Source organism: Amyelois transitella, chromosome 19 (genome assembly GCF_032362555.1).
Source record: "Amyelois transitella isolate CPQ chromosome 19, ilAmyTran1.1, whole genome shotgun sequence".
NCBI classification, from domain to species: domain Eukaryota; kingdom Metazoa; phylum Arthropoda; class Insecta; order Lepidoptera; family Pyralidae; genus Amyelois; species Amyelois transitella.
The window spans coordinates 6212780-6230491 of NC_083522.1; the positions used below are offsets into that span (position 1 = coordinate 6212780).

General features: G+C 33.6%; 1 protein-coding gene across 8 annotated transcripts in view; it reads left to right on the forward strand.

Annotated features, from left to right (window-relative positions):
- Positions 1–17712, forward strand: part of LOC106132719 (dystroglycan 1) — a 73370-nt gene that overhangs the window by 38158 nt on the left and 17500 nt on the right. For 7 of the 8 annotated variants that reach the window (XM_060949492.1, XM_060949494.1, XM_060949493.1 and 4 more), the window contains 3 exons: positions 6064–6110; positions 16430–16591; positions 17270–17416. In XM_060949492.1, coding sequence (XP_060805475.1) covers positions 16487–16591; positions 17270–17416 — 252 coding nt within the window. In that variant the 5' untranslated portion in view covers positions 6064–6110; positions 16430–16486. The remainder of the gene's footprint in view (positions 1–6063; positions 6111–16429; positions 16592–17269; positions 17417–17712) is intronic. The other variant, XM_060949495.1, reaches the window with a different exon arrangement.

Sequence of the window (17712 nt, forward strand, 5' to 3'; positions counted from 1 at the left end):
ACTCCCCAAGGCATTTACATTTTCTCCTAGTTCAGGAATGGTTACGTAAACAATTTCCTTTGTAAAATTCAATTTTGAACTGAGGCTGGCTCTTGATCATTGATTTTATTTGATTCTCTGCTTGTAATTCATTACTCTGTTGTTATCTTAAGATAATCGATTCTCAAGAAAATCGTTTTTGTTTCCAATTCAAGATCTATACGATAAAGAAAAACTCAATGTGGTCTCTGATGGTATCGTCAACGTGGATCACCAATCTGATTCTTAAGATGTGACAACATTCGTAAATACTTATATTTCATGAAGCGAACTACGAGTAACAATTGTATATAGGTTCTTTTTTGCTACATAACTTTAGATTTCGGGCCTATTTAGTTTCATTTTAATTTCAACGTTAAATTGAAGTGTAAAAAAATTATGTTTTTGTTGTTATTCATTTGCTGTATAAGTTTTATAGCTACCTTAATTAGGTTTGTACTGCTAACAACGTTAGTCTTTGCGGATGGATAATAATCACATTGTGTAAGCCGAAAAGCGAATGACTTGCAACTTGCAAGCCGGCTAATGCGGGGTTAACAGGATTACTTGCTCGAGAAACATAGTTCACTCGTAGTTGCCAAGTCCCAACATGCATTAGCTGTAAGGCTGTAACGAGCTTGTCAGCTTATAAATTTATGACAATGTTAGTCTGCTCAAAATTATTAAGTAGTTTACCTAATTCATGTCTTTTCTTATTTAACATTGTTATAGGCGTGTGAATGAAAAGGTTCGTATCCATAATTTTTTTTTAACTATTTACTTCAATCAAGATACGGTCATCGAGCTTTCTACCGGTATTAACGGAACCTCACATTATTCATTACTTAATAACGGTTCATACGTCAACCTATTTATAATGCCGTGACATAATGTCGGACATATTCTAATTTGATACGCGAACCGGTTCACCTCTTACGATAGCGTAGCAGGCTTCTCCATTCATATTTCAATACGCTGTGTACATATGAATCAGCCTCATTAGTTTTAATTGACCTAATATTAGTATCTGAAACATTGAAATGATAAACCGCCAAACAATTATAACACTTCTTAGTTCAGTAACACAATGTCTTTTTCCAAAGGTGGGACTCCTACACAAGTTTTAACTTTTTTAACAAACATTCGATTACATTTAATTAAATAATTAATATTTTTTTTATATTATTTTAAACTGTGTTATTTAGAGCATTAATCAAAGCATTACCAGCGAAAGACAAGAGCACATCTAAAACAGGGTTAACGACTACGAGACGGTTTAATGCATTATATATGACGAATTGCTTTTTGTACAGAGTTCAAGACAGATCACACACACCAGCAAACCCAGCCAGCCAGGAATTTTTATAAAAAATCTACAGTAAATTAACGTATTTAAACGTTGATTTAATATTTGCCACCAATTCAAATCTTTTTACTACATTTTTCTTCAGGATGCAGTCGTATCCATTTTGATAGGGTACCTCTGGTCTTCTGTCTTTTATTGATTCAAGACCAAATTATTTCAAGTTATTTTCTTCAGGGTACTACTGCTTTTATCTCCAGGGTCTAGTGTGCTTTGCTGTCTATATCGTATCAGCGTCCTCAATAAAACAGACAACTACAAATTTCACAACACGAGTTCTGTGATTGATGTTTCCAACCTGATATTATACATATATTAGCAGTACTGCAGCTTAAATATATATCATTTCATTATACATCTACATTTCCCAAGTTGAATGACCAACACACATTTAGCGACGCGTGACGGCGCGCCCTCTTGGGCAGATTAACACTGGAACTGTGACATATTCGTTTTATATGTCTGTCTCATGCTCCTCTGGTGCAACCGCTGAATTTAGACCATTTGGTTCGGTGATCATACCTACCAATGATTCATTGATCAACTAAGTCTTCAATTAATCAAAAAATATTTGCTGACGTTTTTCCAGACATTTTTTTTACTACATTTGTTCTTGATATTTATTTATAAGTGTTCTAAAAAAGGACATCCTGCTTGCATAACCATTCTGGATTCGTGTAAGGAGGTCTATGGCCAAATAGATTTGAATCGTGCCCACCGCCACTCTGCCATACTTGTATTTAAGCTTTAAAATATAGCACATTTCGTTTTTGGCTGATCCCGATTCTTCGGAATTCGAGTGACATGGATTGAGGATTTTAAGTTAGTCCATTTTATGGGTTTAAGATTTTAGGCAAAATCATTTCATATATAGATTGATAAATCCAAATGTTCCTTTGGTGCTGACTATAAGAGTACCGTAAACAGGCCACTCGTTTTTCATGTTACATTTTTGCAGAGAATATAAAAGTGTTTTACTTGAAACTTCCTAAATTCTCGGGTCATTTGGGATGAATTCTAAGTGATGGGATTATAAATTATTTCATTTAAAATGTTCTTACATATTTTTTATGTAATACGTTAATTCATTATACACTTTATTTTTCACAAATTATTAAAATATATGCATGAACGAAAAAGTGAAACATCTATAATTATTTGGCTTAAGCAATGTTAAAATAATAAAATAGATTTTTGCTTTATGGACCCTAGGCTAGAAAATCACCAATTCATATGCCATTCAAGATGAAAAAATATTTTCATTAATTTATACTCACATTACAATCTCATTCTGTCAATCAATGTCTGCCAATTGGGGCGTCAAATTTAACGCAGAGTTCATATTTCTTTTAATCAACATTTTCGCAACAGTTGACATTGTAGGAATTCTCAAATATCGCAGCCGAATATATTAATGTAAACAACATCAAACATAATATATATTATTTCATATTATATCAACGAATGATTTTCCATGTATTTTTTTTTTTAAATCAATATAAATCTACAGTTCTCGCTTTTAGTTAACACCTATGGTTTGCCACTTCTGTTACTAAGTGATGTTAATTTACTCTAAAATAAACACTTTTAACCCAAGACATAATAAGGAAAATCATAACAAAAATATTTTTATCCTTGCACCTTGAACAAACTCAAATCTTGTCATATACACTACACTGTACAAGTAAGAAAGTTATTTACATCTCTGGACCGTTGCGCAAGGAGCCGCGACAATTGGGCTCGACCCAGATGACATCACCGCGTCCAATCTCGATATAGGCATCAAATTTGATGGTGTTTCACCTTTATAGGGGTCCCCTATTGATATCGTCATCATAGAAGTCAACGTCGTAAAGAAAGCAAAGATTGTATCTTAATAACACGGGTGACGCTTTTCTGCTTCTTTTTTTTTGTATGAATGTAACAAAAGATTATTTTATATTTATGCTTTAGTGTTTTCAACCATAAGCTGCAGGCAGTAGTGTTTTGATATTCGCTGAGTAAAGACTAATTCTTGTAGTATTTGCTGTTGCATCTAGAATGTTGTTTTAAATTAAAAATATATTGAAATATTTTTGAATGGAAATATCCATAAATTATTCTGGTTGATGTATCCTACTTTATTAATGTATCTCTACTAACGTTAAATGGGTCGTCACGAACATTAATTTAGTTATTGGCCTATTATTATCAAGTACCAATAAAACGGTCGTCAAAGTAACCGCCACACATATCCATAACTACCCCTGCTTCCAATTTCTTTTAAATTGCCTGTTAAATTAATTTGGTAACAGCTGCTATCGATTTACGGACCAATCAAGCGGTTAAAGTCTGCGTCATAGTTAGCCAAGCTATACTATATTGTAGCTCTTGTTAAAAAGAGTGTGATAAGATTAATATTGGATCCATACGGATTGTTTTAAACAAGGACTTTACTAGTAATTATGTTATCATCAAAATCTTATTAGTACTAATTTCTTTGCAATTTTTTACCGCACAGTCCTCAGAACATGACTTAATAAATTATTATGAAATAAACTGTGACTTTGTGCATAGCTTAATCTGTGAAACAGATTTTATCAACATAATCTTATTTCTTTTTCTCTTTTTATTTTGTTTCTTGTTCAACATTTTTAATTGGAAATAGAGTTTAAGAGATGGTATACATTAATGTTATCTCTATATCTATGATATGTAGGTATATCTTTTTCTGTAGGTGTTGTGATCTTAACAATTTAAAATTCATGCTTATGAAAATTATATATCTGCTATATATTTTCTATGGTTCATAATTTTGTTTGCCTCGCCTAATGCAATTATATCTATTTCCATTTGTTCTAACGATTGCAATTAATGATTGAATTATTGCATTATGTCTTCAATTTTTTGCAATTCTTCATTGAAAAAAATACCATTGCACTAACTAACCACTAGCAATAAATTTTACAAAGCTGTACAAGGCACTAAAAGGGAATTGGGAAAGTTTCGAAACGAATATGCGAAAAGCTTTTAAACGTTTGGCACGAACGGCAGTGGTTACAACTAGCAGATCGTCCAGATATAGGATAAGTTGGCTCTAGAATGGGGTACCTATGTGTTCATATCTTGGCAACCTGTGAAAGTTAAATAAAAGTATTTCTTCTAGAAAACGATCTTCTTGAAATAGAATATTGAATAAATCATCATCACCAATCATTTAATTTTTCTTCTAGTGATAAAACCAATCCTGTTTCATCCCTTTTGTTCATAAAACAACAAATTTGTTATGTTTACAGTTAGTAGTTTATTTAATTCTAGTTTATCGAATATAATTTTTACATTTCCTGATCAATGATGAATCATATTACAATATTTACAAAATCTCCAAGTTCAATACATTGCAAATAGAAATAGAAATACGTGCCGTTCTGGTGCACTATTGTAAACATCTACTCCATAATCCTGGCTGGACTCGAAGTGGGTCAGTCCGGGATGAAGTTGGCAACGGATGTCAAAGTCCCGTGTCCAACAAACTTGTAATAAATCCCACTGTTGTTCCAACTGGGAACAATAGTGAATAGCTGTAGATAATATTATTAACGACGTGGTATTTATAGTGTTGAACATTCTAGTTGTTTTTTATTTAGTTTTATTAATTCTGAAGCAACTGTGGTATTTTCTGAACATGTTGGTACAGTCAGTTTCGAAGCGGCAGTTAATAATAATTTATGTCATATTATTGAATATAAATTGATTAATTGAACTTGAGGCTGATTATATATTGAAAAGAGAAATTCTCTTTATAAAATCTGCGTATTTGAACTAAATTACTATATATTCTCAAGTTTTCCAGTATGAATAAAACAAGTATTCTGAATTGCAAAGTTGCTGTTCATAAAATCAAAGTATTAACTTATCTGAATATCGTATAAATGGTTTGCTAAATATCTAAGCAAGTGATGCGGGAAATAACTGCATACTTGCAGTTAAGCCAACGGTTTCCGTGTCTAAAATTAAAACAGCTATCTCTAATGATCGTACTCGCAAATGCCCAATTCGTACCAATTCCAATGCAAATTTACTTACTCGTTTATTCTTGGTAAAAATCTGTAGTCTGTTTCACTTTGCAAGATTCTAAATCTTGCTTATCATGCCTTCCCGACCTACGCATAATAAACAACTGAGTTTGACACAATGTAACTTATTGTAATTCGATATGAGTATAAACTTTCAATAGTTTAACCTATTTTAGTTTCAATAGTTTTCTATTGGTGCCGTGTGATTCCCGGCACCAATAGATAAAAAAGAATAGGACTCCTCCATCTCTTCCCCACGGATGTCGTAAAAGGCGACTAAGGGACGACTTGGTTTATAAACTTGGGATTCATCTTTTAGGCGTTGGGCTAGCAACCTGTCACTATTTGAATCTCAATTCTATCAAAAAGCCAAATAGCTGAACGTGGCCTTTCAGTCTTTTCAAGACTGTTCTGCTCTGTCTACCCCGTAAGGGATATAGACGTGATGATATGTATGTATGTAATTACTGAATGAAAAACTAAACTGACGCGTAGTGATCAATATGACTTCATAGTTTGATAATTTAATAAAATTAGAGATGATATACATATATAGAGGCATTCATTCAAAGGGATATTTACAATATAATGAATAGCTATGCTACAAATATTTGTTGTTTGTTTCAGGTCAAAAGTTCCTGTAAGGCCGTTCCATTACGGCTTAATTTAAACAAGTAAGTTTTAATGTAGGTAGCTCAATTATAATATGCTATGTTGTTTGACCAGCAATGTGCTGCAGATGGCATGGCATTGAATAAGCGCAAAGTTCCGAAACGTTCATAAAAGAATTTGTGAAAATTCCTATATGTCCACATATACATCACTCTGAACATCCATTTTTTTCTCCAGTTTTATTCACATACCTTCCGGTTTTCAGCAAAACCATTCGTCTTGTGAATTTTCGTGAGGGAAAACTTTATTCTTTATCCATTTTTATGGTAGATCTTTCTTGGTAAAGTATTGCTGTCTCTAAGCTCTTACACGTAAAACTGTTTTTGCCATTAGCTACTTCGAGAGATAGGGCATTATTCTATTATTGTAACTTTTAGTCGCTATTATTTTTAACAAATATTTTTACGAAAACTGCAAGCAAGCTTTTTCTTATCAAAACCAAATTCCATGCAAAAAAGACCGTGATGAGAATATTGGAAATAGTTTCCACTATCGTATCTTCTACTACGGTTGGCAAAAAATTTAAGCTAATAAGCTTGGAGGGGCCGAATTCTGTTGGGTGCTGTAAATGCAAATCTCCGCGGTCGCAATCCAGGGTTGGTGACCCGTCTAGACGCTGCGACTTCTGTTGTAAATCATAACTGCTTTCAACACATTCCGGCCAAGCTTCCGGGCTCTACTATGAAATTCTTCTAGTAAAAATGTGAACAATGCAGACAAATTTCTTGAATGTAGATGGTAATATTTTCATGTACCTATTTCGTTTTATAGTTCATATAAGTTCCTTTCATGTTACGTTTTGTAAACCGTTGTAAGTTTCACCTAATTGATTATTTACGTTATCGAGTTATCGAATTCAGTATCAACTTTGTCTTCATCAATAAATTATGCATGTTTGTATTATTAAATATAATGTTCAAGCTATTGCCAGCGATTTCGTTCGCCGTAAAAGTTCATTGAAAAAACTGGTCTCATGTGTTTGCCCCTTAGAGGAGTGGTGGAATTCTATTTGTTTGCCAGGTTCCCTGTTAGACCTAGCCAAATATATAACCGCATCCAAATAGAACAATATTTTGTTTTGTGAGTACAAATATACAGACTAACTAGACAGAAATTCTTAAACTAAATTTTTGTCTTCTGCTGGTGTTATATAGATTTTGGATAAGAATGAGATTGGCACAAAATCGATATAGGGGGATCCATATCGATTTTTTGCCAATATCATTCTAGTCAGACATCAGACATTCATTTATATTTTATTATATGGATATTATAAGATTATATTATAATTTGATTTCAATAATTGTGAATATTCTGGTTAATAAGTACTTTAAAACTTTTCATGATTTTGATTTTAAGTTTTAACACATTTCAATAAAATAACACTTCTGTCAACAATTTTTTAATAAATACCATTTGCCGGTCACTTAAAAGGCATGCAATAATGGCACAAAGGAGAGACGAATAAATTTCATCTGGCGGTAATGCGTCTGCCGTATAGGGTGTTCGGGGCTGGTGTCATGTAAATCACAGTTGCAGCCTCTTGCCCCCCTCAATAGGGCTACCTCACAACTTTAAACTCGTCACTACCACCAAATCTACACTAAATCATACAATATTATATTGATTGATAATGTTATAGAGGGTGCTGGTTTTGGAAAATAAATTTATTGTTCGGTCAGTTTAAAACTACATAAAAATCGGAAAGAAATGAAGAAAATATATTTATTTGGCCGTATAATTGTACCTCATTTTGGTTTACTTTTAATGAGGAATTTTTTTTAAAAAAACGGTATTTTTTCTCAGTTGGCTTAAAACTCTACAAAGTAAAAACACAAGATAAAATAAGAAGAGTAGAATCGAAATAAATGAAAATGCTTTAAAAGCAATAACCCTTGACAAGCATACTTAGCTGATGTAGTGATTGTAAAGGATTAATATTACACCTTAAGTTTTCATGAACACCAAATGAAAAAAAATTGGTGATATGACACCAATTTTTTTTTCAAGAGACACGTCCCTACTGTACTTGTATTGCTATCGACGCAATATTTGGAGCGCATGCTAGGATTAAGTGAAGAGAGATTAGCGTGAATTTCCCTGGCAGTTATATGGAATTTTAAATTAGGTCGGCACTCCGATTTCCTATTGTTTGTCCCTCGTACAATTCCGATGGGGATTGAAGTTCTTGATTTATAGGAATCCATTTGTCTTATTGATTTCCACATTCTGTCGTCTATTAGAAACTGGACACGTGATATGTAGTTACAACCCCTCAATTATTTGTTAAATTGGGTATATTACTTCCAAGTGGTTATGCGTTGGAAAATACATTGAGTCCCATAATAAATTTGGTTATGGAGTAACTTCTAATTAATTTATTAATAGGTAGAAAATAAATTCCAATTAAAAAGAACAATAAAGATAACAATCTCATTTTGATCCAAAGCTCGTTTTGTAGCATTGGTTTTAAGTACGTCTTATCTCTCTACATTTCGAGCGCTCCAATCGTTTAGATTTCATCTTTGTTCGAGATTCTTTTAAAAATCATCTTTCCATTTTCAATGTTCTCGTAATGTTTGAAATTCACGTTTTAATTCCAATTTCTAGCGGCTATAAAATGTTTAAATTTTATTAACGTGTAATAAATTGAACAAAGTGTTCTTAAGTATTTCTTCCTAAGTAAATAGGCCCGGTTTGCCAGCCTTAAAATAATGGTCTATTTACTAAACGACTGGATACAGCTGCTCTCTTTAATACCAGCTAGCACCTGGTATTGTTTTGATACTTCTCGGTATTATCAAAACATGCTGGATTATCTTCCTTGCCCGAAGATACTTCAACGAACATTTTTTTCATTTAATTCCTACTGGGTTCAGTGGTCTTTTTCAAATCATTGAATTTTTTTATTCTTGATATAAATGTTATTCGGATTTCCATTATGTTCGTTTTATGACTCTGTATTATTAAAGTGTAATAAAGGGTGCTAGCGTAAGTCATTCGCTATAATGGTGACGATATTGACACAAACATTGTACAGTTACGTAATAAACGACCCTTTGACATCTGATGATAATTACAACATATTTAATTAGTACCCGTTGTTTGGTATCTGTAAATCAAAGGGCTTAACTGTGAAAGCTCATTAATTAGTGTCATTGGTTTTGAAATGTATTTATTTGTTAGAAACAATTATTTTGAAATACTCGCCAGAATGCCTATGATAAAAAAAATGTTACCGCTTCTTGCTTAAAAAATATTTTCGGTATAAAATGAACCCAATAAACCAGTTCAAGGACTAGAAAGACTTCATCTATACAAAAAAATATTTTATGCAAAAAGAATTGTTTGTAACCAATACCAACATTACTCGACCAATACCAATTAAATTGGCGACATTCGGAAGATAGACGCAAAGCTCTCTGCGAAAGTCATAATATAAAAAATCTGTGGAAATCATGTAATAAATCTTTTAACTTGTACCATTAATATACGGTTCAACTAAACACAAGCCGGCTCTTGGTCCATGTGTTGCATGAGAGTGGCAACGGACAATTATTTGCTTTTGCTCTTTTTAGTATTTCCTGCATCCATTGCAAAAGCAATCGAAAAAAAAAATATTGGTGAAAAATTCAACTTTGTTCAACCTTCCCAGTTCGGTACATATTGAACAAGGATTTTTGTCGTCTGTCACATTGTTTTTCAAAATTCACTCTTCTTATTCTTTCTTACTCTACGTAAGATGATCTATTCCAGTGAGGCATTGGTCTGAACCCAAACTTTAGCATTTGTTGTAGCGTACCACAATTTTGTTCCACTGTCACGCCCTAATTACTAACAAGGATTTAGGACCGACAAATTAGTTTGCCTTTTGAGTAACCGAACCCGCATATTAGTTGTAACAATATACGAGTAGATCTATCTCTGTGCCTCGATATTTACGTATAAATTGTTACAAATATAAATTTTGTACACACTTCACGGTTTTCCCTGTCCAGTTTAGCTGCTTGTCATGACAGAAATTTAATGTCGATGTTCCTTTTTTATTATGATGCTTTTATTATGAACTAAGCGCCCATGCCTTAAATATCTGACAGTGTCGTCTAAGTACATATATACATAGATAGATCCGTCAGCTCTGCCCTCTGCCGGTATGAAACAAAGAGCTATTGGCTTTGAAATCACGCTGAATGCCCGCCTGGGTGGGCTACAACGATAGACGAAGTAAAGAAGCTGCCTGATGTACGGCAGCTTCATCTTATTTTACTTGGAGATTTATTCGTGCCTGTCATATGGCTTTTCGGCTTATTAGCGATACAATAAATTTAACTTTCATACAACGGACTATTTCAAAGAAACAACAACTTTTAGTATTTCATTTATTTCATAGCCAAACTTTGTATAGCATGACCACCGTGGGCGTGTATCAAAGAACTTTCTATCATGCCTCGTCAAAATATTCACAGATTCATTGTGCCATGTAAAAAATCATAAAATTTCCTTAGTATCATTCTATCTGTACCTATGTAAGTACATTTTTAAGTGTGTTCCACGCATGATTTGATTCGAATGTCATCTAAAAACTTCATGAGCGTCTGTTTTACCATCTATTGCTGATCGCTTTCCATCAAACGAATGCCTCGTTTAAAGCTTTCTGATACCAAGACGGTGCATATTTATAGCACCTCGGTACCGAGAACCACGACATTCTGATGCGCGCACGCACGTGACTTCCGCCGTTGAAATAGATTCGGTGCTACTGTTAGTTCAAGCGTGTGGATTGGTGAAAAGTGCAACCACCTGGCGAAATATCACGTCGCTTACGGGTTAAACAAAGCCAATAATCAAAAGACTAGACCGCAATTATGATTTTCTAAGGTGTATCTGCCTGGCGAATATTTACCTGCTCCTATATATCTAAAATCTGATCTGACAAATTGTGAAGAGACTTTAGTAGTTTGTATTCATTATGCAATATATATACTTTTATAATTAGCTTTATAACTATATAGAAGTATGTAGATTAATGTGAATGACTTTAAATGCGCATACCGTGCTGTTGTCGTTTATGTTATAAAAATCATTCCTTCGTTCATAATCTACTAAAAGTCGATTCAATCTACTTAAATTTTACATACTTAAGCCAAAAAGACCAACTATTTTACTGCAGTGAAAAGGATTCGGCGGCTTCAAGATTCGTTCAGCTGCATCAAAGTTTCTCGCTTTAAAGAACGCTGTTGGAGTCAGATAAAACGCTGGCTGAACATAAACATTTCCAGTTTCCACTTTCGTTTGAATAAACTTCATACAAAATGCAATTTCTAGCATCGTAAAGAGTTTCGAACTGCCACTTTAAACGGATGTGTGTCACGCAAAGTGCGTCAGACTTCAGAACAATTTCAATCAGATATTACAGTCGTGAATATCCGGGTTTATGGGGAGCCTGATTAAACATTTGACCTAAATAAAGGTGTACGCTATAGTCGACAGAGACACGTCAAGCGACATTCTTAACTAAATACTGTTCCATATCAACCTAATCGCCTCATTAGAATTTGCATTACAATATTTTAACTATAATATGTGCAAATATGTGGAAGTCCTGTTTGTATCCCAATAGTAACTTGAAAATATTTTTATGGAATTGTTACTATATCCTGCAAATATATTGTGGCCTAGTAACCATCGTGTCCAAAAACTGTCATATTCACTTCACAAAAAATCAAATGGAATGTCAGGACGGCCATTATTCATCTCGTTTTATGTACGACAAGTCAGCACAAATGTCCGCTGTGTGCTAACAACATTTTTCACTTAAGCAAAACGAATATTGATTTGGTATTCCTGTTAGCGTTATGAAATATAGCAAACTAGTCTTAACCCCCAGCTTTAGCGCCACCTACAAAATAATCGCAGGTTTTTCTCAAATCCCACGGGACCTTTAGTTTTCACCAGTATGGAAGCTACCCTATGACCTTTACCATACTCTACACTAAATATACGTAAGTTTCATGCAGGTCAGTTCAGTGGTTCAACTGTGAAGAGGTACCAAACAAACACACTTTCGCATTTATAATATTAATATGGATAAACTAACGATTCGACAAGGATACTCCATATTTCGTATATGGAAGTCGTTTTAACTTCAAGACTAAATTACTTTCGCACTCTCAATGGATTGCGTTGCTCCCCCAATATAAGGGTCCACAGTTTCTTTGAACCGATTTACCCTCCCCTTTGCCTCGTGCCATCTTTTTTTCACGTTAGAAATCTCAAACATATAATATTAACAAGCTATTACTTACAATAATAAAAAGCAAATATTATCGAAATTGTTTGTTAAAGACAGTCAATATTTGTGTTATATTGTTCAAAGCATGTATGTATAGTGAATGTGGAAAAAGATTAATGATATTGGCAACTAAATACAGAACTAAATTGAATATTTAAAATGTGTGGTTTTTCTTCTAGATAGCGACTACACGCAGTCACGTGGTACATTTTCCTTACAATAAGTACCTATAGCTTTGTCTATTTTCTTCTTTATATCCTATTTCGATCAGACTTCATAATTAAACTAAATACAAAAAATGTTTTTCTCGTGTTTGGTAATCTAACGAAAATCACTCACCAAGGAATTTCCTACAGCCACTGTTGGAGTGGTCTAAGCCCTCTTATGTACTACGTATAGGTTGTATCAGAAGTTTAGGTGTGGGGGTTCCACAACTTCTATTGTGCTATACCCTCTTTGTTCGCCCCAAGGGTAAACGCCAGCCGCGGGCTCCACTCTAACTCGCTTACAAACTCGGAGCTAAGTGCCTACATTTAACATAACTTTATATTGAATAAACTTTGGAGAAATATTTTGTTTTATCAAGTCGTTATTCTGCTTACTTCGAATTTAACGTGGTATCCTGTTTTTAGCTTTGTTGTTGTAACAAAACTTTGTGAATCATTTTGTAATAGCGCTGCGAAATGAAAATGTATTGTTGCTCGTCATAATTTCCTGGACTATATTGAAAATCATTATATGGCAAATGATCTTCAAAAGTGCTTTCTTTTGTATTTACTTTTCGAGTCTGGAACAACTATGTGTAAACTCCAGCCCTACAAGTCTACGTCAAAATGAATGTTTTATAGAAATTATATCCAAAATGCTACATTAGACTATTTGCATTTCTTGGCATACTAACTCAGCAGGTTTAATTTAAACCTAACTTATTGACAACACAACATAAATGACTAGGTAACTTGAAAAGCCTTACACAAGAGTTCCTCCAGTACCTACAAATGTATACGAATAAGAGGCAATGGAAATGGAAGCACTAAGCCCACTGCTAGCACAATTTCGCTAAATCCGAAAAGATTTCGTTGAGCGCTCTCGGAATAAAATGTATCTTTCCTTTTTCGTTTGCATTTCGTGTACTTTATAGAATTCTGGTTGGCTTGTAAAAATATTTGTAATAATGAAACTTTTACGCTTAAAACGTTAACGTACAACATGAACAGTAATGGATTACACGGGGTATGGTAATGAAATCAAACTTTAAAATGTTTAAGGGGTTTTGATACTTATGAAAATTGTTACTAGTTCAGGGTTCTGTTTTGTCAACCGAGCCTGGTCGGTTGAGATAGTTAAGTGTTAAGCATCCAAGCAATTATTGTAACAAACAAGAATTGTATGTAAATTTTGCCCTTAGAAAATGGGTAAAGCAATAGCTATTTTAATAGTTATTTTCACCTTAAACTTGTTATATAGTATATCTTCAATCCGTTTGAGACTTAACCCGACGGAAATCTCTCCCCACGGAAACCACCATTTCAATTAACAATTCATAAACGAGATGCGCCGAGGCCGCAAATCCGAATTTGATCTAGAGCCGAAACCGCCAGCCATCAGAATATACCATAATCGAAAAAGCTATAATTAATATTATAATTTCAGTTATAAAACTTTAAGAAACAGTACCTACTGCGATCACAGATATTCGAAATATTATGTACGTTTCAGAATGATTTCATTGTTCAAATTGCTGAAAACAAAATTAAATACGCAGTAAAAGTTCATAATTCTCAAAGACAATTGTTTGAACATCACAAAACGAAGAGATCCAGGTTTACAGAGAACAAAGCGGAGAGTTATTTAAAATGAATTCTTTGCAGTCCAGTAATATTTCAGTATACACTTCATTATAATTGTGTCATTTCTGTTGCTTCTTTGAATTAAGGAAAACGCTAATACCGTCTTATTACAAAAAATAAAATCTTTCTTATAAAGTTAAGACGTTATTCATTATTTCTTCTTTACAATTTGTCGACAATAGTAATTTACATATTTCGAATAGAGGATTTTTATCACATAATCCTTTCCAAACTTTTATTAATATTACAGACCAAAAACATATAATATATATATACACATATATATATACATATATATATATATATATATATATATATATATATATATATATATGAATCAGAAATACAAGTCTGTTTCGCTTATTTGGAGCTCTATCATGCCTAATTGGCCCAAAACTTTGCGATAGCTGTGGCAACTGGAAGCTTTCCAATGTTTACAGAACTTTTAGTTCCTATAAAATCATAGGTCACTGTGTTCACTCTTAACCCGATGTGGTTCTTACAAATTAACTTTAAAAATTCTTAGAACTTCCACAATTTCTGTAAATAATCCCTAGGACATAATTTTCATATGTGTATGTTTTGGACTTTGTACAGAGGAGTTTCTTATTACACTGCGCCAATCAAGAGAAGAGAGAAGATCAAGAGAGATCTTTTTAAATATATTCAGTTTAACTTAACACTGATATTTCTAGATATTTCGTAAATATGGAAAAGTATTTGTGTCGTCAGCGTAGGATCGCACAAACCGTTTCGTGAAATGCTTCCACGTAGTCCTTCGTCCTCAACATAATTGGAGAGGCTATGAGTTCAATTAACGAAATTACATATAAAAATTTAAAGCTGTTCTAACTCTATATAAGAGGCTCTTCAACGTTATTTGTTCATAGACGACAAGATTACTAGATTTCATTGTAAACCGTACAAATCACTGTTCTTATGACCTATAACTTCTATAAAGAAAATTACTTAAGGATTAAAATAATTTAGTACGTGACGTAAGCAACTTCATCAAAAAGTCAAAGTCACTTTAATGTACTGTATCATTACAACATTACATATTCATTACATACTCTCTATTGCAGGGTAGATTCAGTCATCAAAAAACTGAAAGGCACCTGTAATATCTAGTTTTCAATATATATTTCGTAACTCAGTTAGTTTTCAATAGTTTGTTAAATTGAATTTTTTGTTGATTTTATAACTATAATAATTATTTCTGGATAAGTATATTACGTAACAGTGTTCAAGCTCGCAGTTTCAAGTAATAATGTCTTCCGCTTCCCGGTTGGAATCCTGACCTAACCTGTACAAGTACATTGTTCCCATTACCGTTGAATTTACTTGGCAGCTTTCTTATTTCTTCCGAGGGTTGCCCATCTTGTGATTATGTTTTTGTACTCCTTTGCTTCCATTCTGATTTATACATTCGTTCAAATTTGTTCATATTTCTTGACAGTTCGTTTATAGTCGAACCACGAATTTGACAAAATTTAAATATTTTTAGGTAAAATCAACGTTTTCCAGATCCAGTCTTTTCGAGATTGTTGGCAAAAGTTCGTAAGGGATAAAGCCGTTATTATATCTATGTAAAATGAACTTTTCTCATCTGACATAGTCGTAGATACTCGTATCTGACAGCATATACATAATTAAAAACTTACATCTATTTATAGTCCTAAGTTAAAGTCGTATCTGGTAATGGAACCTCTCTAGTGGCTATTAAACCGCGCTATTATTCTAAAAGGAACGTAAAAGTATTCCCTGAAGTGGTTTCGCGACAGCATGCTAAGGAAGGCCCTCAAAAGCTATTCTATTTGCGTCCAATCATTATGCGCCAGCACGCGCCTTCGACTGTGTAACAGTACCCGGACCGTTTCCGTTCCAACGCCCTTCTCATCAGAACCATTTGTAGACATTCGACCAAATTTGTCTTTAGTTTACACCACATTTTGTGAGTTGAAGGTAAATTACTCAATTTTGAAACCTTGTCGTGTGTCTGTTTGGAATTGATTGGCAATTATTTCGTGTACTCAGAAACTGTGCTGTTCCAATACTGCACATTTGGTAGTGCTTCTTTCGCTTTCATGAAAATATTTGACTATCAGAACAGATTTAAAATCAGTTTTCCTTATAGTATTTTTGCTTAACTTATCCAAAAATATCTAATTGTCCATAGATGATCATCATGAATTTATGAGATCGTCCGAAAACCAAGGAGCCAGAGGGTGGAAAAATGGCGCGCGCGCTGTACATTGTGTGCGCGCTTCTGACGCTGTGCCCGCTAGCTCTTAGCCGGCTTGACGAGGACTTCGCTTTCGACAATAGTGAGGAGTTTCAGGTTAGTTCTAAATGTTATTTAGTTGCTGAAATAATTGAAAATATTTTAGTAGCTTCCTACTAACATATTTTCAATTATTTCAGAACGACATAAAGTTATGTTGACCAGCAGAAGCGCTTTTCTGACTTTAATTTTGGTTCAGTGAAAGGGAAATGTCATTTTTGTTTTATTAATGATATCATTACTAATAAAACTATGGATTCCCCTATCTACCTTGTAACTTGTAAAAAATCTCAGTGCTCACTTAAATCTAAAGCCAGATTGAGGTCACTTATACTAGGTATGTAGGTATTCGGTATGTAATATTAGTTTAACAAGCGTTGATAAGGAATCTGTGTCGCCATTGTATGATCAAAGGTATCTGTTATACCGTAACATCAAGGACACTTAGTACACGTTTAAAGACTATTTGTAAAATCACTGCAATTTTACGTACCTACATTATTCAGCATTATAACTTACTGAATACTTCGAAGAGTTTTATTCAATACAAATGCTGATAAACTTGGGATTCTTCTTGTAGGAGATGGGCTAGCAACCTGACACTATTAGAATCTTAATTCAATCATTAAGTCATACAGCTGAACGTTGCCTTTCTGTCTACCCCGCAAGGGATGTTTATAGAAATAATTATGGTACGTATATTAAAAGGCTACAATATAATATTCTCTTTTACAGGTTGAATTGACGGCAAATCATTCAGAAATCACGAAAAATGGCCTAAAGAGATTATGGGGTGTTCCTGACACATCGGCCTATGTGGGACATCTCTTCCGCATGGAAATACCCAAAGAAGCATTCTCAGGAGAAGTGCAGGCGTATAAGGTATAAAATAAGTAACTCACACTCATATAATGGCTTCTTTTCTCTCTTTTCTTTTAACCACCAATTTCCGATTTTTAATTCCATCACCAAGCCATCCCAGCTGAACGTGGTCTTAGAATCATTTCAAGGCTGCTAACAAAAACACACGCAGCATAAAAGAAGTTATATGTAGAAAGATTTTGGCACCGAACGCCAGTTTGTGCACGTTAAAACCTGTTTACTTTTATAAAATTACAATATAAATGTAATTCTGCCATAGAATTTTGTGATGAGGGTACACCGTGTCGTAATCTGGT